The 25,566-nt window shown below is 42.8% G+C and overlaps 1 protein-coding gene across 1 annotated transcript in view; it reads right to left on the minus strand.

Moving 5' to 3' along the window:
- LOC147748364 (volume-regulated anion channel subunit LRRC8C-like) overlaps positions 1-23,728 on the minus strand; it is a 373,852-nt gene extending 350,124 nt beyond the window's left edge. The window contains exon 1 of the mRNA XM_086927941.1: positions 23,591-23,728. Within this exon, the coding sequence (XP_086784067.1) occupies positions 23,591-23,728 (138 nt within the window). The remainder of the gene's footprint in view (positions 1-23,590) is intronic.
- Between the last annotated feature and the right edge of the window lie 1,838 nt (positions 23,729-25,566).

Genomic DNA, 25,566 nt, shown 5'->3' on the forward strand with positions numbered 1-25,566 from the left:
ACAGTCAGTTTTTATATTTCGTTCAAATTTGATGAGCATGTTTACGTTTGGAACGTGCTCCTCAAGGGTACACAGAAAGTCCATCGATTTTTAACCAGATTCCGAAAAATGTCTTGAATCTCTGGTATTGCCCAGACAGTCCGTCTTGGTGCAATACATAGACGACTTTTTGTCGCGTCTAAAACTCGAAATGATTGTGTCATTGATTCCATTGCACTATTGAATCACTTGGCTGAAGGTGGACATAAAGTGTCAACTGAGAAATTACAATTTTGTAGTACTTCGGTCAAATATTTGGAACACCAAATAGAAAGAGGGGATAGAAGAGTAACTTCAGAAAGAATCAACATGATCAGAAATATGAAATTACCTCAGACTCTGAAAGAAATCAGGATGTTTCTCGGAGTTGTAGGGTATTGCAGGCAGTGGATTGTGGGATTGGCAGTGCTAGCTAAACCATTGATACAATTGACAAAGAAAAAAGCAAGAGATCCTGTCGAATGGGATGATGAAAGCATGACAGCCTTTGTGAAATTACGCAACTGTCTATGCGAAGCACCTGCATTAGGTATGCCAGATTACTCCAAAGAGTTTGCACTATTCTGTGATGCAAGAGACAATTGTGCTCTCTCAGTCCTAACACAGAGACATGGCCTAATGAGGCATCCTGTGGCATATTTCTCTGCCACTTTGGACTCAGTGGCATCTGCATTACCAGGGTGCCTAAAATCTGTAGCTGCAACTTGCATGAGTCTCTGGAACAAAGTGAATCCATTGTAATGGGACACCCTGTGACAGTGTATGACCCACATGCAGTCGTGATTTTTCTAACGTGAACTCGCACACAATATCTTACTCCTAGTCGGCTGACTAAGTATGAGCGAGTTATACTAGGTGCAGAAAATGGGACGATATTCAGATGTACTGTTTTAAATCCTGCAACCCTGTTGCCTGATTCACACTTTGAAGCAGTAAAAGATAAAGTCGAACATGACTGTTTCGACCTCACTGAATACAGTACTAAACAGCGTCCAGATATACAAGAAGAACCTCTAAAGAATCCAGAACATGATCTGTTTGCAGATGGCTCATGCATGCGTCATGAGGAAGGAGGTTTGAGTGCTGCTTATGCTGTGTGTACATTTGCAGAAGCGGTCCCTGGGAGTCTAATCCATCAAGCTGGGTGTACTTCTAAATAATTCTCCCTGGTTTTCCTGCTACTATTTTGGGACCCTTACACAGCGTGAAACCATTTTATCCTGTATGTTGTATGTGAAGTGTGGAATAGTAAGAATGAAGATTGAATGAGACTGAAATATGGGTATCGAATGATGAGAGTGAGTTTGCATTTTATTGTTAGGATGTCTAATGTCAAACATTACAGTGTGATACATAAAAAGAAATATTTGTGAAAATATAGTAATCACATGTGTCACTTATGTTTGTATCTTTGTATTAATTCTTAGAGATATGTGTTTATATATACAAAAATAACTTAATGCACAATAAAAAGCTTTGAAATATACAAAATGTCTAATTTTTAGAATAAAATGCCATGAAATGTGTATGGATATTTGATATATATTGAGGGCATTGTGGCAGTATAGAACCTTTGTGGTCGTTTGTTAAACTAAATAGGTCCGCATCAAGTTTTTTTTCTCTTCTTACGCAAAGAATTTGTAAATTATTTACAGTGGTTGATCGCTTATCGACTGACACTGCTGGCGGGATCTTATTGATGAATACCAAATTAGTTGCTGTAAGATCTATGGTTATGCAAAATCGACTTGCTCTTGACATATTATTGGCAAAAGAGGGTGGAGTCTGTAAAATGTTGAAGGCGCAACATTGTTGCACCTACATACCTGACAAAAGTATCGAAATTGGGAGATATGTCAGAAATATCACAAATTTGAAAGAAGAATTGAAACCACCGGAGGTTGATAGTGCATGGAAGAGACTAACTGATGGTCTTTCCACTGTAGGTAGTTGGTTTTCTAATGTTGGAAGAAGCATTTTAGGTTGAATACTGATGCCAATAATGGGAATAGCCCTATTAGTTTTAATGTTAATGATTTGGTGCAAATGCTGCAGAAATAGAAAACGGTATGCAGTGAATGAAAAGGGAAGAAAACGAAAATATGATGAAATTGAACTTGAGGAACTGAAAGGAGATATTTACAAAAGAATGAAAGGCTTACAAAAGAAAAGGGAAAAGGGAAAGGGGAAATTCTAAACTAATAGAAGAAATTGAATTGGGAAACTGATAAAGGTAGCATCTGGTTTAGTAATTAGTGATGGCATAAAATGCCATCAAAGAAGGGATTGATGGAACAAGGTTTCATACGTAAAGAAACTTGCTTGGACTCAATCCTCTCGAAATAACATGTAACGAATTAACCAACATGTTTTGTGAAAACTAATAATTGCACCACACAACATTTCTGTATCTAGGGGAAGCTTGTCTAAGTGCTTTACTAATAAGTAATCTGAGTGACTAAAAACGGCTTCTGAAAACGCGGGAACTCTTCTGCGTATGCATCTACTGCATCTACGTAGTATGATGTCTTTCGCTTTTGGTGGAAATTCTTTGCAGCTGCGTAGTAGAGCCTAAAATGGCCACTTAAAACCTCACATGCCAATGCATATGCTTTCGCTTGAACTAAAAACTTGTGTGTCTTGCTAATCTGCTAATGCAATAGTTAAATAAAGTAATAGGATTCGAGTAGAAATAAGTGGTATACAGTGCATTCATTTATTTTCGTATTCTAACGTGTCCTTCTTTGACTTTATTATTAGCTTGCATTTGGGCCTGAAGAGTGTCTGAAGTCTCCATCTTGAATTTACTGCACGTGCGCACTTGAACTGACCCAACGTACGCTGAAGGAGATCGTGGATGTCGCAGAGCTCACAGGGCTGGTCAAGTACTCTGAAAGAAGATTCAGGAGAGTGATGAAGGAGAAGACGCTGTTCATCTAGAAGGGGAACGAAAGTAGCTGCAGAGAGGGGTGTAACGCTGGTGTTGCACTTAGCAAAGGGTACCTGTCCTTCCCTGCACCTGTCCTGACCTGTTGGCTCCTGATTAGTCGGGAGCCCTTTTTCCCAGCCCTTGGCCAGGGGTTGGTCCTCGCACCATTCTAGGTAAATATAAATCTGTGTGGTATGTCTTTGTACCGTTTCCCTTTCTCACCCTTCCCAGGTACCAATGTCTAGAAATTTCACTAAGTCTCTAAAGATTCTTATTTTGTTCATTATTTTTCTCCTTGAGAAGTTGGTGACTGATGTATGTTGGTACTTGACTCACAAAATATTGCATAGATAAAGTGTTTAAAAGTTTCCCGAGTCTGTGGTTATTCCATGAGAAAAGTAAATTGTTATTCTATACCTATTATTTTAACTCCTTGATCCATTGACCTAAGATATTAAAATTAAGAAATTACAAGGAATTGGTAAATTATAGTGTACAGGTATAAATCATAATAAGGAAAATAAACTTCTGATTGGCAGGAAATAGATTACCGGTTTATAGTGAGTATGTTTATGGGCCCAGGTGATATATGGTGTTTTAGAAATATCCTAAACTGGTAATCTCGAGCCATCACTTCCTAGTATGATGTCACTTCCTATGAGACCATGTTCGATGATAAGCACCATCATGTCAAATGCACACTGCCTACTTGTTTTAGTACGTTTTAAGGACTTGTGCCATGATGAAATGGTGCAAATATGTTTGTGACACAATAGGGCCACACGTTTGACTGACCTGTGGGTTTTGCCTGAAATGATTAGCTCAGGGTCTATGAATGCATCAAAACGTATATGCTAGAACTGGGTAGACGCTGCTAGGAGGAACAATTATGGCTTAGGAAAAACCACACAATCAGGGCTCTGTATATTAAATTTCGTAGGGGTAACAAAGCTAAGTTCTGGAGTTCACCGTCTTAGCTGAAAGGGCAATGTTTTCATTGTATTGACTCTAAATCGCAGTTCATGTTTTACTCTAATGCTTATTGTATAGTTTACCAAGGGACATACAATTGTCACATATTTTGTCTAGCTCATGAGATAAATGTCAGGAATTGAAAGTCAGAAGTGGATACTTCCCTGCTGTATATTTACGCCTTATCACACTTCTGTTAGTAATCAGAAATACTCTTATGTGCTGAATTCTAGTATTAAATATGCAGACGTTCCTACCACGCAAAGAACAACAGAGGGTCCCTGAAATCTCAATGGGGAGGAAAAGAGCAGGGAGTTATACAAGTAAAGCAATAAACTCTTCCACCTACGAGAATAATATTATGGGTGATTCATCCCAACCATCTAGGTAGTTGTCCCACAGATTTTAGAACATCACAACATTTATTGTTTCATATTTTATTAGTATCAAAAGGATAATATGATCACATATATATACATTTGAAAATTACTAACTGATTTACAGATAATGCTAGTAATGTACAGGCAGCGGCCCATAGTTAAAAAACCAACAGTGAAATTGGGAACATTACATGGAGAACACAAAAATACAATAAATAACAATAATTCAAACACAAGAAAAACATATAATGCAATAATTCAATAAAATGACAATACACAAAAGACTAAACAGAAAAACGCCTATGCACGTTTCGGAACACAGAGACATATACACAGTTCCTTCTTCAGGGCGAAAACTTTTTGAAGATATTTGAAAGGGCCATCTGAATTCAATGAGGCGACCACCTGATATGTGGTGTGGCAGCTCACAGAACGTAAATCTGAGGGAACAACAGAGGCAGATATAAATGCTATAGACCAAAATAGTAAAGAACAACAACCCAGGATGAGCTTGAAAACAATTACATGAGACTCAACTGGCATCTATCTAGATAGAACCATTCTACAACAGGTGATTTTGAACAAATAAAAGTTCCATCACCAAGATAAAAAGAATTGGATATAGAAGAATAATTGATAGCCCACAGTGCTCGCCATTCACAGTAGTACAAAGAGGTGCAGGTTAAGATCATATGTACATATATATAAGAAAACCTACTTGGATTGCAAAAGGAGGAACAAAATCTTCCTATAATGAACAACAACTTAATGACATTAATGACGGCTCCACAGGGCTCTAGAGAGGGGCAAACATAAAGAAAAAGGGGTTTGGAAATGTGGTTTCAAAGGAAATTAACCAACCAGGAAGTCGGGCAGGGTGGAAAAGAGAACATTAATTACCAAGGATAACAGCACCCTCAGAATAGTGTAAACGGTCCAGATGATCTACTGATGGCTGAAGATAAAAGAATACCTCACTTGAACGGGTAGGAACTGAAGGGATAGATAATACAAAGATCGGAATAGTTAAAGACCATACCTGTATCTAAAAACGATACAGCAAACTACATAAGCCAGCATTGATCCATACTTACCAGGTGGTAAGGTTATGTATATATAGACTAGCCAAGATCGCCGTATCGGGCGGTAGAGAACTAATCTTTACGTAAATCTGAAAAGATGAATGCCAATAAGGCCAACGTGGACTGCTATACCAAAATTAAACAACTGAGTTCTAATGCAGGTGTCAATACTTACAAGGTGAAGAAGAAAATCAGCCTCCAAATAGAACAAGCCTCCACGGGGCGCCTGCAGGGCAGGAAGGAATGGTTCCCAGTATAGGGATTCTGGTGGGCTCCTAGCTATATGTATCTGGAAGATAGAACGCAAGGAGGCCGGTAAGAACCTGTGGGGTCTGTATGGCCCAGTGTTTAAAATAAAAATCTGGTAAATTCGCGTAGGGTGCCATCTCTCTGATGGATAAATACACCAAACGTAAGATATGATGTATACGGGGAGCAACAAAACCGGCTCCCAGGTTGAATGAATACAGCTGTCCAAATTTTGGGTATAGGTCACAGAGTCTGGAGATACGAGGGGATTGGGGGGGTGCAGGAGCGCTATGGCGGCATGTGCTCACCTCGTTAGAAATGAAGACGATGAAAGGCGTCGTCGGTAGTGGTCAAAGGCTTCGCCACAGAGCCCGTCCAGAGCCGGTAGGAAGTAAACCGCACAACGCCATTAAGTAATGGCTGAGAAGATTCAGGGCGGAGCAGCCGCACACGTCAGAGCAGCCAATGTCTAGACTGCTGTGGCAAGTTCCGGGCTTCAGGAGAAAGGCAGAGCAGGATGCCACCAGTTAACAGGGGTCGCTATTTGGAAAATAATTAGTTTAAAACCAGCCAAAAGGCCGCCCATAAGTAAATAAGAAAAATTTGAGAATTACATATGGGGGTGGGGTCGCACACTACTCACACACCGGCGGTGTCGCCCCTAACGACTCTGGTCAATGTAGTAAAGTGTTCGCGAAGCATCATCTTTCGATCTTCCTCTATCTTCGCTGTCTTCACCATCCCTGGACACGTGTTTCGGGGTTTCACCCCTCGTCAGCAGGGATAGGCAGTGTTCTGGGGTTGCCGATGGCTGCCAATATCTGCCAGGTATAGTACCATTCCGGCGCGTAGGTGCGGAATCCCAGGCTTGTCAGCCCGCTGCTCAAGGGAGCTTTAAAGTTACAAATGGGGGTGGGGTTGCACACTACTCACACACCGGCGGTGTCGCCCCTAAGGACTCTGGTCAATGTAGTAAAGGGTTCGCGATGCATCATCTTTCGATCTTCTGCTATCTTCGCTGTCTTCGCCATCCCTGGACACGTGTTTCGGGGTTTCACCCCTCGTCAGCAGGGATAGGCAGTGTTCTGGGCTTGCCGATGGCTGCCAATATCTGCCAGGTATAGTACCACATCGGCGCATAGGTGCGGGATCCCAGGCTCGTCAGCCCGCTGCTCAAGGGAGCTTTAAAGTTACAAATGGGGGTGGGGTCGCACAATACTTACACACCGGCGGTGTCGCCCCTAAGGACTCTGGTCAATGTAGTAAAGTGTTCGCGATGCATCATCTTTGGATCTTCTGCTATCTTCGCTGTCTTCGCCATCTGAGAAATTTGAAAAATTAGGGCCTTAGGAGAAAAACCTTTATTTTTTACGCCAGCCCCTACCAATGAGAGTGTGATGAAGTCACTCGCAGCGAAGCAGTAGGTATAGAGACCACCGACTAGGCTGCTAAAAGACTATGTCCACGGTGGTGAGAATGGCAAAACTAGTCGCCATATAGAGGACTGGGTAAGACCACTAATAATTGTGGAGGTCTACTGCTGCCAGTTAAAGGCAGAAAATGGTGACCAGATAACACGGACCTCTCAAATCAACCACTAATGAGAAAACAGGTATATAAGTTGGTAGGTATGTACTGCAGGAAAACGACTGGAAGAATCCAGAGATGAAAAATGTACTGCAGAAAAAACAGCTGGAGTGGTCCAAATATGAACAGCTCATATAGTAAGATAGAGAATAAAAAATAAAATAGGCCAACACATATGATGGTGCTAGTGAATGAAATGAAATGAAAATTGCATTTATATATATAAGCTACCCTGAGGTCTCGCAGCGCTTTGTCTGAAATCGAAGGAAAACAGGAATTACGTGCTAGCAGATTGTACCAAATAGGTGGGTTTTTAAAAGTTTCCTGAATGCCAGCAGATTATCAGTCTTTCTAAGCAGGAGAGGAAGGTCATTCCATAACTTTACAGCATTAAATGTGAATGAGCGACCTCCCCAACCAGCTCTGTGTATCTTGTTTGAGGTAGCCAGATGGAGTTGGCTAGAGCGCAGGGCTCTGTTGGGGAGGTATGGGGTGATCAAAGGATGCATTATGGTTGGACCCGTCTTCCCAATTGCTTTATGTGTAATGCACATAGCTTTGAACTGGATCCTAGCTGTTATGGGCAACCAGTGTAGTTTCTTAAGGACCGGCTTCACAGATTGCCTCCGGGGAATTTGATATAGCAGCCTTGCGGCACAGTTCTGTGTGACCTGAAGCTTATTAATTGTGGTCTTTGGAGCTCCCAGGTAAAGAGCATTACCGTAGTCCAGGCGGGAGAGTATTAGTGCCTGAACCATGACTCTCCTCGCCTGGAACGGAAGAAGGGGGAGTATTTTCCGAAGCATCCTCATCAAACCGTAACAGGTAGATGAGGTCTTGGTGGCCTGGACCATAAAGTCCAGGGAACTGTCCAACCAGACTCCCAGGCTCTTTATCTGTGTCTTGGGGGAGGGAAGAGGTCCCATACAATCCGGCCACAAAGGGAGCAAGATGTTGGGTGCGGGGTTCCCTAATAACATGATTTCCATTTTTTCCCCGTTAAGTCGGAGACAGGAGAGCTCCATCCATTTGGCTATCGCCTCCAAACAGGGGCCCAGGGTGCTAGACGACCCCCCAGTCTGGTTTAGTGATACCACGAGCTGGGTGTCGTCTGCATAGGTGACAATTTTGACGCCAAAGGGATGGACCACCTCCGCCAGTGACCTCATGTAAATATTAAAAAGGGTGGGACTCAGGGCAGAGCCCTGAGGCACCCCACACATGAGTGGCTGTTTAGTGGAAACAATGTCTCCCTCAAAGACCTGAAAGAAGCGCTCTTCCACGAAGGAGGTCAGCCATGTTAGTGCCGCGCCCGACACCCCCATGCCACTCAGATGATGTAATAAGGTGCCATGGTTAACCGTGTCGAACGCGGCACTGAGATCTAGTAAAATAATGGCCGCCTTACCTCCCTTGTCCAGCAGACTCCTTGTCTCCTCTACTACTGCTAATAAGACTGTTTCAGTCCCATGCTGGGGATGAAACCCAGTAAGGAACAACCAATCATTAGAAGTAGACAAGAAGTAGATCAAATAAAATAAGGTGAATGAAGGCACTGGAGAAAACGGAAAAAGGATGACAGGTCCATGTTTTACCATTTGGAGAGTGTCAGTCAGTCAGTCAAATTACTTTTATTTGATAAATTAATATCATAAAAAGACATGGTACAGTTATACAACAAATTATTTACACAACATAGCCATAAACATGATAATAATATAATTGCATAAATATTTCATAAAAACATGATTAGATTGCGATGAACTCCGTTAATCTTCTTGTCTACGTTAATGCCGTGATCAGGGAAAGAAGTAAAAAAACATCCTATTCCTAGTTAGCTAAGGCTGATGGCACACGAGTACTTCTGTTTCTAAATCGTACAGCAGCTACAAGAAAGCTTGCAACAGAAAATATGATACGATGTGTACTTAATTTTTGGAGAAACAGAAGGGCTGGCCTAACCTGTATGAACCCTGCCTCCCTCAGGATAGGTAACAAGAACTTTTTCCTGAAGTCAGCATAAAAGTCGCAGAACATGATGAAATGAAGAGTGTCCTGCGTCGAAAAATAATCGCATCTACATGGACTGGCCTTTTCTGGGGTGCACCAGTTATTAAAATAGCCTAGAGATAAATGAATCAAATTAAAATGAAATCTGGTTAAAAGATGCCTGTGAAAGGGGCGGTTCACAATTATAAGATTCGGTTCAGGGCCAAGGGAGCTAACTAAAACATATTTCGCTCATTCGGTAGGTTTGCGAATTTCTACCTCCTCTCTCTCTAGCGATAACAAATTCATCATGGCATTTTTAGTCTGAGGAACGTCCTTTCTTGTGATGGTGTCCGGGGAGTGAAAAAGCTTGGGATGCCCTATTTTGTTAAAGCTAGATTTAATATAGGTGAGCGAGGGAATCTTACGGACATTATCCAGCAGAAGACAATCTTTAAGAATGGTATGGTTCAGGGAAATTTCTTGGTTAAGCCAGGTGTTCAACCAGAATGTTAATGGGGCTGTTTTAATCATATCAGTCACGTACCCCAGCCCCAACTCAGTGTGGATCGAATAGGTGGGGGTGGACTGTGGAACAGTTAAGACTGATCTCAAGAATTTGTTTTCAATCACCTGAATTTTGTCCTGAGGGGAATAACCCCATATCGGACAGCCATATGTGGTGACCGCAAGACATTTAGCTTTATAAACTTTTAGTATTGCTTCCACTGGTCTAGCCCCCAGATTTTTTACAAAGCCCAAGAGGGCAGAGGTTGTTCTTGCAAATGCGATACTTCTACTGTTATATTGCGGGGCCCAGTTCCCTCTTTCATCGAATAGGACCCCCAGGTAAGGGAACGTAGGGACCCTATCGATTTCTTCTGCACCACACATAAAAGTTTTAACTCTGTTTTTCTTTGAGCACTTACCTACAAGCATGACATGGGATTTTTTTGAATTACCTTTAAGATCCAGGTTCTCCATAAAGGTCCAGAAGGCATCTAGTAGCCTTTGGAGACCTACCCCAGTGCGAGCCAGAAGAACAGCGTCATCGGCGTACAGGAGAACTGGTACAACCAGGTCTCCTATACGCGGGACATCCTGTGACGCTGCCCCTAAGGCTGGCTGAAGTGCATTGATATATAAGGTAAAAAGAAGGGGGGCCAGAATGCAGCCTTGTCTGACCCCTCTTTCTGAGCTAAAGTGACTAGTGCAGCGCCCTTCGGTGGTAACCCTCACTGAGGCTAAAAGGCCATTATGCAAATCAGCCAAAAAATTTACTAGGGAGGGGTCAAAGCCCATATTTAGTAAAATATGCCACAACTTTGACCAGTTAACCAGGTCAAAGGCAGAGGAGAGGTCCATGAACCCCATATACAATGACCCCTCCTTTGCTTTAGTATATTTATCGATTAAAAGTTGGAGATTGAGACATTGATCAAGTGTGCTCCTTTTTGATCTGAACCCATATTGGGCATTATACAGGACCCCTCTGTCATCCAGCCACTCAGTCAGCTTGTATAGAATGACACGACCCAGAATTTTTACAGAGGAATCTATCAGGGAGATAGGCCTATAACAGGAGGGGTCCTGTCTATCCCCCTTTTTAAATACCGGGATAATTATATATTTTGACCAGGAGGCCGGAAGACTATTTGGACCCAGAACATTAAACACATTTGTTAAAACTACTGACCAAAGTTTTGGGGCGACCTTAAACAAATCAGCCGGGACCCCGTTGTTTTTAGTCATCTCCCCTAGCGCTCTTTCAACTTCTGCAACCTCAAAAACCACCGGAGAGGCTACAGTGTCAGGCAAGATGGGGTCTTTATTAATCGTGGTACCTGGCATGCTATAGATTTTCTCAAAATGAGTTATCCAATCATCATCCGCTACGTTGCCATCAAGGGGTGAGTTTGCATCAGTCGAGAACAAAGGTTGATTAATGGTCGCCCAGAATTTCCTGCTGTCTCTCAGTACCTCTGGTGACGAGAGTTTGGACCAAGCTTCCTCCTTCAATTCCTGCTTTCTAGTTTGTATTGCTTTTTTTATGCTAACCTTAGGTTTGCTATGAGCCCCCTATCCTTGGGGCTAACCTTCAGAGCTTTAAGGAGGGCGGCATGTGCCCTAGTACAGTTGCTATTAAACCACCTTTTCCCACTATGCACGTTCTGTGTTCTCCCTGTCTGTAGGCTTAGATTTATGTGCGAACAGATGGTATCAAAGGCATCGATCATCTGTGGGCCCTGCAACTTATTATTTAGACATATATCCACCTCCGTTTCTGCTTTAGATAGAATTTCACTCAGAAAGTTTTCAGGGATCACTTTGGCCCACTTTAAGCGTCTACCCTGATCTATTAGGGTCTCTTCCTTCCCTCCCTTATGAGATGCGCCCTTAAAGCCCAAAAGGTCCCCTGTCATCATTTCCAGTATAACACAGAGACCACAGTCCTGTAACTTAAAACCCTAGATAAGTAAAAAGATGTTAAAAAGATATAGTCAATAACTGTACCTGCGTCTTTCCCCTTAAATGTTGGGGCCCTTTGACCAACCTCCCCACAGCCTGACTCATAGAGGTTCCAGGTGGCCAAGAAGTGTTCCAAATCTTCTCCCTGCTTGGAATGCTCAAAATGGGTAGGGTCAGAATATAACGGCCCTTCATAGCCCATATTTATGCAAAATTGATCACAGGGATGGGTGTTGAAATCCCCCAACAATCTGATCTCGAAAGTATTTGAATTTATGCTGTATACTGACAAAAATTGTTCTAGTGACACTAGATTATTATGTACATTATCGTTAGAATTATAAAAATTACTAAACAGTATTTTGGTGGTGTCAGATGCTGTCAGTTCCACTATTAAACAGTTAGGACTACCTGAATCGAGTTGTGTGAGTGTGCCCTTCAGCTCTAGGCTAATTAGACCCCCCTTAGCTCTACCCACCTTGCCACATTTAGCCGGTATGCAAAAATGGCCGTAGCCATCCAGATGGAAAGTGTTAAGAGGGTCCCATGTCTCCTGTAAGGCTATTATATCAAATGTTTTTATGAACCCCTCCCAATCTTCATTACCGAATTTTGCTCTTAACCCAGCGATATTCCAACTCGCGATTTTGCAGGTAGGGGCTAAGTTCCGACTTGTTGGCTCCGTCTTGTCATTTAGTCAATCATTCTCCTCCATATCGGAAAATGGGGAGAAGTGGTTAGCCAATGGTAAGCCGATACCCATAGGGGTTTCAAGCACCCGTGGTAACGGACAAGCCACAGGGGGTACCTGTGAGTGGTGCACAATGCTCTGGTAAATAACTGGGGTTTAATAACCCCAATAACTGGGAGACGTAACCTTTTGAGTGGGGGTGGATAAAAAAAACTCAATGGGAATGGCCTAATGCCAGAGTTTAGCAGTTCAGATCATCCCAAAATAGGCGATCTGCAATGTTTCGTGTGTTAAAATTTATAACGTTACAGTCCCCTTCTACTGACTTCTGACATGGGCCAACCCACCCCACTATTCTGACCGTGCTTATGCTTGCAGATATATCTGTATCACCAGTAGAGTAATGATTACACCAACTTCTAGTTTTATGCATGAGTTCCTGAGTACTTTCCTCAATATTCCGCCCCAGTGGGGGTACCCCTGTTAATTATTATTATTATTATTATTATTACATTTATTGAGCGCACAGCTACCCGGAGGTTTCCCGGCGCTTGCCTTGGGAACCCGTCTTGGCTTTTTTCCCTGTGAGATAGCCCCTACAGGGCATCCCCAAGGTGAAAGGCAGGCATCCCGCCGCAGGGGGCCGTTGTGGAGATTAAGCAAGCTTAATGCCCAGAGTTGCAGAGTGAGAACCCATGATTAGAGCAGGCACCGAAGCGAGAATTATCGAGTCCGTGGACATTTGAGCTCAAGACCCTGCCGCGTCGGGAATTGAACCCTGGTCCCGGGTCTGACCTCAGCTTCCGGGTCTGCCTGCTCTACACCGTGAGCCACACTTCTCCACACACTGTTAATACAGTCACTAGAGGCGCAGCCTCGGGCGGGAGATGTAGCTTTGATTGACAATGGACAGGAAGTGAATTGTCCGCTGGTTGGTCAGATATAGCTGGTTTTTGCCTGTTTACCATTTCTAGAACATTACCCAAGGGAGGGGGAGCCCTACAGGTTACAACTGGGGCTATGTTAACAGTCGATACATTCGTGCTAGATAGGATGTTGTCGGGACTAGTATTTGCCGTAGTCGTATTCAGCCCTATGCTAGTTGTGACTATAGGCAAGTTCTGTGGATGGGTTACCGAGGCAAGAGACCCCCGGTATTCTCGAACAAAGGCATCTAAGACATCACATCTTTTAAGCAAACACGCCACACAGGTGTTTAGTGTATCCACAATGTCCAAAGCAATACTTGTCATGACCTGTTCTATTTGTGAACTGATAATTCCTTCCGTTTTTATGCTAAGTTTATTTATTATTTGTAAAACAAAACGGAGTTTGGTCCTGGGACAGAGGGGCAGCTGAACCTAATACAACTGGAAAAGAGAATATGCTAGCCCTCAAACCACTTTTTCTCACAATTTTTGTGAATACAAACAGACAAAATTATTTTGTTTGTATGGGTGAATTTATTTTACCCTTTTCATAAGTTTTTAGTCTTTTTATAAGAACAATTTTTCATGGGTGAGAAAAGGCACAAAAATACTAACATTTACAATATTTACAGCTCACATGCATACAACTTTCATACCACTATAACAACTGACATATGTACAAGTAATCCACAAATCTATACATACTATATACACAAGCTTCTTTTGAGAAAGAAAATCAGTTAGACAACCACAAATAATAATTCTTTGTGGAGAATCAAAATATTATGACGCCCAAACAGGGTCAAACAACAAAAAAGGCAACAAGAAAATAGATTTCAGATTCAACAATTAGTTCAGATTAGTGAATCAATAACATCAGAATGTTAAACCAGGGATGCCTATTTTGCTGTTATTTGCCAACGCGTTTCGAATCTGAGTCAAAGCTCAGATTCTCCTCAGGGCTCTTTAAATGTAGATTCTGGAAAAGAGAGATGAAGCTTGCTTTAGCCACTATTCGTCAAACCATTTTTGTCCCCTAGCTGATGAGATTATTACAGCTTTTACCTTAGTAATGGAAGACGCGGTCCCGCGGTGCCATTTTTCAGATGAGGGCTTTAGTTTAGGCAGAGGTTCTGTTCAAAAAGATTATGATGGTTAACAACCATCCAGAGACACGCAGTAACTGTGGCTCTAACCCTTCAAAGCATAAAAGTCATACCTTTCAATGTGACAAGCAGTGAAGCTACTGTATCCTTGAACGCTGTGCTTATTTCCGCTGTTCAGGCAGAGCTGCTGCAGCCTAGAACGTATAAACACGAGCGGCACTAAGTACATGTGAATTAGTAGTTTTACAATGACGAGTTAGACGGTGGGTGGAAGTGAAACCATACCTGGCAATTATGTATTCTAGCACAAGAGTTGCTGCTCCACCAGCCTGTAGCTCCTTAGTTAGCGTGTGGGCGGCGGGCAGGGACCTCAGAACGATATTCCCAAAAGTCGGTGTTAATCACGCTGGTTTCTGGGGAAAGTTAAAGTAAAATATTTAGTGCTAAGCGCACAAACTAACCCCTCTAGGTAACAGGTTGTGGCGCACAGGTACTAACCTTCCTCTCCAACTAGTGCATCAGGAAATGCAAACCCATTGGTGGACCACCACCATGTGAGCTTCCTACTTGATGACTACCTACCGCTAAGCATTATGGTCATTGTAGTGACTCAGAAATTATTTTACAAACGCGAAACTTCTGATAAAGAATTAAGCCCTGTTTGTGTGCTATTGAATTTTAGTATCAGATATGCTTCTTTTTTTAGAAGCATTTGTTCACTGTTAGTGCCAGAACTCGATTGGTTCAGGTTGAACAGCACAGTCCATTTGAACTCATATTCCCCATGGCTATTGTCAATGAAATGTTGGACAAGTGGCGCTGTGAGTACTTTGTTCTTAATGCGTGACCTATGTTGCGTCATGCGTGTGTTTACTTGCTGATTGGTCTTCCCAATGTAAATTTTCGGGCAAGAACAAACAATGGCATAAACCACATTTTTGGTTCTACAAGTAGTGAAATTAGAGTGGGTCCACTTGGTAGTCATGTGTTGAAAGATTTTCCCTTCTATAGTTGTGTCACATGCGACACAATTCCCGCATCTATGGTGTCCCTCAACCGGTTTCAGGCCCCATTTCGACAATAAGTCGTTCTTTGGTTTTGTTATTCTGATATCTGCCCTAACTAGTTGCTGGCCAATATTTTGGTTTTTTCTGAAAGCAAATATTGGACGGGGGAAGGGTATTTCTAATTCTTCTAACAAATGCCAGTGTTTTAGGACCATTTGTCTTATTTTGTGAGTTTCAGCACAAAATGTCGTGACGCAGACCAGACTCTCTAATTCACGCTTGATTTTGGTTTCGAAGAGGCATTCTTTGGGTGTGTATCGTGCCCTCTTGTAGGAGTGTTTTAATAACTTTTTGGGGTATCCCCTCTGCTGTAACTCATCACAAAAATGTTGGCCATGTTGTTCAAATTGTTCAACCTCTGAGCAATTTCTCCGAATACGGAGTAGTTGCCCATAGGGCAAATTAGCCCTTAAATTTCGAGGGTGCGAGCTGCCATAGTGAAGGATGGTGTTTTTGTCCGTTGCCTTCTTATACAATGAAGATTTCAACTTTCCTCCCACATTTTTTATTTCCACGTCCAAAAACGTCATTTTGACGTTGCTTGAGTCAAGTGAGAAATGAATATCCGGGTGTCGTGAATTAAGCCAGTGGTGAAAGTCAATCAAGTCTGTGTGGCTCCCCTGCCACAGGAGCCACACGTCGTCGATGTAACGATACCACTGCTTTATGTGTTGCATGTAAGGATTATTGGTATCAACAAATTTTCTCTCGTATTCGGCCATGTACAGAACCGCCATTTCCGGAGCATAAGGGCACCCCATCGCGGTGCCCTTAATCTGCATGAAGAAGTCGTTATCAAAACGGAAATAATTCTTTTTCAGGGTTATTTCTGCCAGTCTAAGTATGAAAGACGTTGGGACTCTGTGGGGAAGTCCGCAAGAGGAAGCGTTAGAGGTGATTGAATTCTATCTAGACTCCAGAGAGAGACCCCACAGAGTCCCAACGTCTTTCATACCAATAATCCTTACATGCAACACATAAAGCAGTGGTATCGTTACATCGACGACGTGTGGCTCCTGTGGCAGGGGAGCCACACAGACTTGATTGACTTTCACCACTGGCTTAATTCACGACACCCGGATATTCATTTCTCACTTGACTCAAGCAACGTCAAAATGACGTTTTTGGACGTGGAAATAAAAAATGTGGGAGGAAAGTTGAAATCTTCATTGTATAAGAAGGCAACGGACAAAAACACCATCCTTCACTATGGCAGCTCGCACCCTCGAAATTTAAGGGCTAATTTGCCCTATGGGCAACTACTCCGTATTCGGAGAAATTGCTCAGAGGTTGAACAATTTGAACAACATGGCCAACATTTTTGTGATGAGTTACAGCAGAGGGGATACCCCAAAAAGTTATTAAAACACTCCTACAAGAGGGCACGATACACACCCAGAGAATGCCTCTTCGAAACCAAAATCAAGCGTGAATTAGAGAGTCTGGTCTGCGTCACGACATTTTGTGCTGAAACTCACAAAATAAGACAAATGGTCCTAAAACACTGGCATTTGTTAGAAGAATTAGAAATACCCTTCCCCCGTCCAATATTTGCTTTCAGAAAAAACCAAAATATTGGCCAGCAACTAGTTAGGGCAGATATCAGAATAACAAAACCAAAGAACGACTTATTGTCGAAATGGGGCCTGAAACCGGTTGAGGGACACCATAGATGCGGGAATTGTGTCGCATGTGACACAACTATAGAAGGGAAAATCTTTCAACACATGACTACCACGTGGACCCACTCTAATTTCACTAATTGTAGAACCAAAAATGTGGTTTATGCCATTGTTTGTTCTTGCCCGAAAATTTACATTGGAAAGACCAATCAGCAAGTAAACACACGCATGACGCAACATAGGTCACGCATTAAGAACAAAGTACTCACAGCGCCACTTGTCCAACATTTCATTGACAATAGCCATGGGGAATATGAGTTCAAATGGACTGTGCTGTTCAACCTGAACCAATCGAGTTCTGGCACTAACAGTGAACAAATGCTTCTAAAAAAAGAAGCATATCTGATACTAAAATTCAATAGCACACAAACAGGGCTTAATTCTTTATCAGAAGTTTCGCGTTTGTAAAATAATTTCTGAGTCACTACAATGACCATAATGCTTAGCGGTAGGTAGTCATCAAGTAGGAAGCTCACATGGTGGTGGTCCACCAATGGGTTCGCATTTCCTGATGCACTAGTTGGAGAGGAAGGTTAGTACCTGTGCGCCACAACCTGTTACCTAGAGGGGTTAGTTTTTGCGCTTAGCGCTAAATATTTTACTTTAATTTTCCCCAGAAACCAGTGTGATTAACACCGACTTTTGGGAATATCGTTCTGAGGTCCCTGCCCGCCGCCCACACGCTAACTAAGGAGCTACAGGCTGGTGGAGCAGCAACTCTTGTGCTAGAATACATAATTGCCAGGTATGGTTTCACTTCCACCCACCGTCTAACTCGTCATTGTAAAACTACTAATTCACATGTACTTAGTGCCGCTCGTGTTTATACGTTCTAGGCTGCAGCAGCTCTGCCTGAACAGCGGAAATAAGCACAGCGTTCAAGGATACAGTAGCTTCACTGCTTGTCACATTGAAAGGTATGACTTTTATGCTTTGAAGGGTTGGAGCCACAGTTACTGCGTGTCTCTGGATGGTTGTTAACCATCATAATCTTTTTGAACAGAACCTCTGCCTAAACTAAAGCCCTCATCTGAAAAATGGCACCGCGGGACCGCGTCTTCCATTACTAAGGTAAAAGCTGTAATAATCTCATCAGCTAGGGGACAAAAATGGTTTGACGAATAGTGGCTAAAGCAAGCTTCATCTCTCTTTTCCAGAATCTACATTTAAAGAGCCCTGAGGAGAATCTGAGCTTTGACTCAGATTCGAAACGCGTTGGCAAATAACAGCAAAATAGGCATCCCTGGTTTAACATTCTGATGTTATTGATTCACTAATCTGAACTAATTGTTGAATCTGAAATCTATTTTCTTGTTGCCTTTTTTGTTGTTTGACCCTGTTTGGGCGTCATAATATTTTGATTCTCCACAAAGAATTATTATTTGTGGTTGTCTAACTGATTTTCTTTCTCAAAAGAAGCTTGTGTATATAGTATGTATAGATTTGTGGATTACTTGTACATATGTCAGTTGTTATAGTGGTATGAAAGTTGTATGCATGTGAGCTGTAAATATTGTAAATGTTAGTATTTTTGTGCCTTTTCTCACCCATGAAAAATTGTTCTTATAAAAAGACTAAAAACTTATGAAAAGGGTAAAATAAATTCACCCATACAAACAAAATAATTTTGTCTGTTTGTATTCACAAAAATTGTGAGAAAAAGTGGTTTGAGGGCTAGCATATTCTCTTTTCCAGAAGTTTATTTATTATGATATCCTCCAGTTCAATCGAATGATTATCCACGGGATTATTTCCATGTTTGGTCTTTCTCTGGCACTTCTTAATGGTTCTTCCCCTCTTCTCCTGTATCGTGGATGTACTAGGAGCGTCCTCTTGAGGGGAGTGCAATGCCAGATTACACGTGCTTGGTTCATGTACTGTCAATGAAGAGGGACTTAAAACGGCAGGGGGTACTAGTTTTACTGGTGGAATGTCATGGTTTCCTCCACCCAGATCCAGTTCAACCTCATCAGGAACCGAAGGAGGTATACCCAGTTCTTTTTCCGCGTTCGCAATTTCTTTTCTTATGACCCCCACAGCTGATGTCAGGTACGAGATTATAGTGTCAGCTTTCCTCGGTACTTTAGCTTTTTGGCCCTCTTGGCCCCTATTGCACAGTTGTTTCCGCTTACCCATGTTGGAGATCTCAGGGGGGTGGCCAGGCCCGGCCTTGTTTGGCCCCGGATGGCCACAGATGGCCCGCCCTTTGCCCAGGCTTAGCCCGGCGCCGCCCGCGCGCATCCGCGATGCGGGGGAAGCGTCCGATCTTTATGCGCCTCCGGGCGCGCTGATGCGGAAGTAGGTGGTGCTGGGCGCAAAGCAGGCTGGGAGCTGTAGTCTCCCCCCACTGCGACCGTGCGAAGATACAAACAACGGCGGCAGGGGAGACAAACAGCGTCAGGGCCCCAGGAGTGTGGAGTGCAGCAAGTGATGGGGTAGGTCTGTGTGCCCCCTCGCAGCTTCGGTGTGCCCCCTCGCAGCTTTGGTGTCCCCCGCTCCACCGGGGAAGCGTCCGATCTTTATGCGCCTCCGGGCGAGCTGATGCGGAAGTAGGTGGTGCTGGGCGCAAAGCAGGCTGGGAGCTGTAGTCTCCCCCCACTGCGACCGTGCAAAGATACAAGCAACAGCGGCAGGGGAGAGAAACAGCGTCAGGGCCCCAGGAGCGTGGAGTGCAGCAGGTGCAGCAAGTGATGAAGTAGGTCTGTGTGCCCCCTCGCAGCATCGGTCTGCCCCCTCGCAGCTTCGGTGTCCCCCGCTCCACCGGGGAAGCGTCCGATCTTTATGCGCCTCCGGGCGCGCTGATGCGGAAGTAGGTGGTGCTGGGCGCAAAGCAGGCTGGGAGCTGTCGTCTCCCCCCACTGCGACCGTGCGAAGATACAAGCAACAGCGGCAGGGGAGACAAACAGTGTCAGGGCCCCAGGAGTGTGGAGTGCAGCAAGGGATGGGGTAGGTCTGTGTGCCCCCTCTCAGCTTTGGTGTGCCTTCTCGCAGCTTCGGTGTCCTTTGGAGAGTGTAAATCCAGAACACTTCCCTTTTGCGCCTTATTGCATCCCTATTGCCATGGTTGGTATTAGTTATTCTCTCAAGGATTAGCCGTTGAAGGTCTGCTTCCAAGTGGCCATGGGAGTTCCAATGTTCAACCAAAGGTGCTCCATTGCGTCCATTCTTGATGGCCGACTTGTCCTCACTGAATCTGTCTCTGAATTCTCTGCCCGTTTCACCTACATACCCTAGGTTGCAGGGGCAGAGAATCAGGTAGATAACATTGGCTGTCTTGCAGTTGTACATTTGTTTAAAAGAAAATGTTTGGTTTCCCCACTGAAGAACATCAGTAACCATAGCAAAACTGCAAGCATGGCAGTTGCCGCATTTGTGAGTCCCTAAAACAGGGTTATTGCCCAAGATAGATTTCTGGACAAACTCACGTTCTGGCTTGCAGACAGACTTGACCAGAGAATTACGTAAGTTTTTGTTGTGACGAAACGCAAACACAGGTCTAGGGAGAGTGGGACCCTGTCCGCAGTTAAGAATATGCCAAATTGAGGTGATAATTTGCCGTATTTTATTGTTCACGTTGGAGTGTCTAGTAATGCAGACAAGTTTGTCTTCCTCCATGGGTGTCTTTGTTTGAAAAAGTGATTCGCGGTTATAGTATTTGGCCCTTTTAAGAGCATCTCTGATCACTTGCTTCGGATAACCGCGGTTGAGCAATTTGATCTTAAGGAGCTCCGCGTGTGTATTGTATTCATTGATAGTAGTACAGTTCCTCCGGATGCGGAGGAACTGACTGAAAGTTATGCTGTCTTTCTGGCACCGCGAGTGGTAGCTCTGATAATGAAGAAGAGTATTGCGTGCGGTGGGTTTAGTATACAGCGAGAACTCGATGGTATAATCAGCAACCTGTATCCAGATGTCAAGTTGAAAATTGAATTGGGAAACTGCTAAAGTTGGCATCTGGTTTAGTAATTAGTGATGGCATAAAATGCCATCAAAGAAGGGATTGATGGAGCAAGGTTTCATACGTAAAGAAACTTGCTTGGGCTCAATCCTCTCGAAATAACATGTAACGAATTAACCAACATGTTTTGTGAAAACTAATAATTGCACCACACAACATTTCTGTATCTAGGGTAAGCTTGTCTAAGTGCTTTACTAATAAGTAATCTGAGTGACTAAAAATGGCTGCTGAAAACGCGGGAACTCTTCTGTGTATGCGTCTACTGCATCTACGTAGTATGACGTCTTTCGCTTTTGGTGGGAATTCTTTACCGCTTCGTAGTAGAGCTTAAAATGGCCGCTTAAAACCTCACATGCTAATGCATATGCTTTTGCTTGAACTAAAAACTTGTGTGTCTTGGTAATCTGCTAATGCAATAGTAAAATATAGTAATGGGATTCAAGTAGAAATAAGTGGTATACAGTGCATTCATTTATTTTCGTATTCTAATGTGTCCTTCTTTGACTTGATTATTAGCTTGGATTTGGGCCTGAAGAGTGTCTGAAGTCTCCATCTCGAATTTACTGCGTTTGCGCACTTGAACGGATCCAATGTATGCTGAAGGAGATCGTGGATGTCGCGGAGATCAGAGGGCTGGTCAAGTACTCTGAAAGAAGATTCGGGAGAGTGATGAAGGAGAAGACGCTGTTCATCTAGAAGAGGAATGGGAGTAGCTGCAGAGAGGGGTGTAACGCTGGCGTTGCACTTAGCAAAGGGTACCTGTCCTTCCCTGCACCTGTCCTGACCTGTTGGCTCCTGATTAGTCGGGAGCCCTTTTTCCCAGCCCTTGGCCAGGAGTTGGTCCTCGCACCATTCTAGGTAAATATAAATCTGTGTGGTATGTCTTTGTACCATTTCCCTTTCTGACCCTTCCCAGGTACCAATGTCTAGAAAATTCACTAAGTCTCTAAAGATTCTTATTTTGATCATTATTTTTCCCCTTGAGAAGTTGATGACTGATACTTGACTCACAAAATATTGCATAGATAAAGTGTTTAAAACTTTCTCGAGTCTGTGGTTATTCCATGAGAAAAGTAAACTGTTATTCTATACCTATTATTCTAACTCCTTGATCCATTGGACTTAGAAATTAAAATTAAGAAATTACAAGGAATTGGTTAATTATAGTGTACATGTATAAATCATAATAAGGAAAATAAACTTCTGATCGGCAGGAAATAGATTACGGGTTTATAGTGTGTATGTTTATGGGTTCAGGTGATATATGGTGTTTTAGAAATATCCTAAACTGGTAATCTTGAGCCATCACTTCCTAGTATGATGTCACTTCCTATGAGACCATGTGCGATGATAAGCACCATGATGTCAAATGCACACTGCCTACTTGTTTTAGTAATTTTAAGGACTTGTGCCCTGATGAAATGGTGCAAATATGTTTGTGACACGATAGGGCCACACGTTTCACTGACCTGTGGGTTTTGCCTGAAGTTATTAGCTCTGGGTCTATGAATTCATCAAAACGTATATGCTAGATCTGGGTAGACGCTGCTGGGAGGAACAATTATGGCTCAAGAAAAGTCACACAATCATTTTTAACTTTTAAGAGCATGCCCGTGTTTGAACCCAGTTTGGCTGGGATTGAGAATCCGATAGAAAGGGCTCTGTATATCAAGTTTCGTAGGGGTAACTAAGCTAAATTCTGGAGTTCGCCGTTTTAGCTGTTTTCATTGTATTGACTCTAAATCGCAGTTCATTTTTTACTCTAATGCTTATTGTATATGTTTACCTAGGGACATACAATTACCACATATTTTGTCTAGCTCATGGGATAAATGTCAGGAATTGAAAGTCAGAAGAGGATAATTCCCTGCTGTATATTTACGCCTTGTCACAATTCTGTTAGTAATCAGAAATACTCTTATGTGCTGAATTATAGTATTAAATATGCAGACTTTCCTACCGCATACATAGATCTATCTGCCCATTATATGATTCTGCCTTCAGATTACATACATCAGGGCCCTGGCCTTTAGTATGCAATAACCAAAGGTGATTGGACATAGCGTGAAATCCCCAACTTGCAGTGTGAGGAATGCGGCTTTAAATTGTGATCAAAAACTGTTGGTCCCGATTACTGTTCCAACTACTTAGTTGGAGTTTCATGCTTCATATTGGACTTTCTTCCAGTGCTGCTTTGAAGGCCTGGCTTCATTTATATTGTCTGCCATCAAAGATAAGGTAAACACTTGCCTTTGTCGGTCTTTACATTCCACAGGTATTGAAACTGTATTTCGTTAGAATAACGAAAATTATTTACATTTTATTATTAATGAGTAAATACATGTATGTTATTTTCCTACTAGTCAGTATATTTTGGCATTATTACCGCTTTACAAATTTGAACCAATTGCACGAAATGCGCTTTGTCTGTATCCAGTGCCTCTAGCCCTTCTCCCCTTACCTGTAAACTTGCTGTGAAGATTGATAACATGGCCATTATGAGGTTGGTGTACTCTGCCAGGACATCCCACCAGGGTTTTAGGACCCTGAAAGCTGGATTCGGTTCACCGAACTGCTTAAGTTGTCCAATGGCAATCATGTTTTCTACACAAAAAGAGAGGCAAATCAGTTTCTCGGTTAAACACTGCCTTGATTGAGGATAGCAAGGAATATAAAAATACTACGTATTATTTTAGTTTTTTCTCAAAACACGGCTTTACTTATCGAGGTACATTTCATAGAAACAATACCTTGTTTAGCGAATGGCAGTAGCTATAAACAGTGACGAGGTGTGAAATAAGAAGTAGTGATGCTATTGCAAAAAAACTCAAGGGGTAGATTATAGGTAAGCACATACAATGTATCTCTTCCACTGAGGAGCTCCACTTATATGTTGTATGTGAAGATGTGTGTTGATGATTTCTGTGTGAAAATGAGCCATGACCCACGAGAGGAAAAGCCTCGAGTGGGTCATTGTGCCTCTCCCCTCCCTCAAAAATGGCTATAAGTTTTTATTCCCATTGTTGGGGGTGGGAAGGGGCCACCACTCAAAAGGAGAAGCTTAGTGTGATGTGGCTTCACACACGGGTGTGCATGGTTGAGCCTGTAGGCATCATTTGTGTTTATAAAGGAAGGTGGGCGTGTGCTTGTGTAATGGTAGCTCTGTGGCTATATATCGCTATTAGCGTTGGTGTATGTTGGTGGGTATATAACTGTGTCATGCTGGGACTGTTTGTTGCTAATCGATTGGATGTACTTTTTGAGTAACTGTATAATAGTGGGACTGTGGTCATAGGGCACAAGTTATAGAGACATACAATGGGTGTGTGGGTGATAACATTAGGTGTGGTAACACGGTACTACTGATTTACGTTTTAGGTCAAGCCTAAGGCATTGCTTTATTAATGCTTGTTGGCGAGATTAAAGTAAGGCTTTCAAAAGTGTACCCAAACTGCGGATCGGGTACAGTGCATGTGAGCACAACCACGCGCATTGTGAACAGCTGCCATTTGCTACCAGACACTTCGTGCGCGAGCGCTGCGCTCCGCATCTGCTGCCACTTCAGCTCACCAGGCTGCACACCCCCCCACCCCTTGCTCGCCAATGTCCCTCCCACCCTTCCTTTGATCTCCGACGCAAGTTCTCACAGGCTAATGGCCCTCCCCCAGCACAGAGCGCGCATCGCTTGTTATCTTGTGTGCCTGCTTCCATCTCTCTCCTCCCGTCGTTCTCTCATTATCACCTTCTACTCTTTTATCTTTCCATAGTTATCAATGTTTACTTCCTCCTTTCTGTTTTTATCGCGTGTTCCTTCTTTGATCTTTCCCCTTCCTTATTTTCCTCTCGTCCCTTTGCATTTCTCTTTTGCTTGTTTACTATTCTCCTTTAGCTCTAATTTCTTCTCCATTCCTTCTTTCATCTTTACCGATTTTGCTTTTATCTTTGGTGCCAACATTTTTTTTCTCAATTCATTTTTGCTCGAGAGTTTATGCAGGGTTTTGTAGCCATGGAAACTACTTACTCCCTGCAGATGTCTGCTTCTACAGTCGTCCTGATGAACACTGCTTCGTCCTGCCATGACAGTTCATAGTGCCTTTTGAAGATGGAAATACCTACGGGTGCCCCTTTTTCATGCACAATTAAAAATTAATTATAATAAAACAATTTACAACCAGAGTGGAGTTTCACTAGCTAAAGAAGATTGCTTGGATAAAAAATACATTTACAAATAAACCAGGCTGCTATGGAGCAGATTTGTTTTGTGTGCATGGACAAACCACCCTTGTAGATGTCCTGTACGAATGAGCATAGTTTATCCATGTTTAACAGTGTATTTTGCAGCACATTTCACTGTTGTAACCCATGTGTGCAGCACCAGTACTATGAGCCTCTGGTGCTCAGTGCCACAAAGGCTGCAGCACAGTAACTTGCTACAGT

The sequence above is a fragment of the Lissotriton vulgaris genome, chromosome 1_1 (genome assembly GCF_964263255.1).
Source record: "Lissotriton vulgaris chromosome 1_1, aLisVul1.2, whole genome shotgun sequence".
Lineage (NCBI taxonomy): Eukaryota > Metazoa > Chordata > Amphibia > Caudata > Salamandridae > Lissotriton > Lissotriton vulgaris.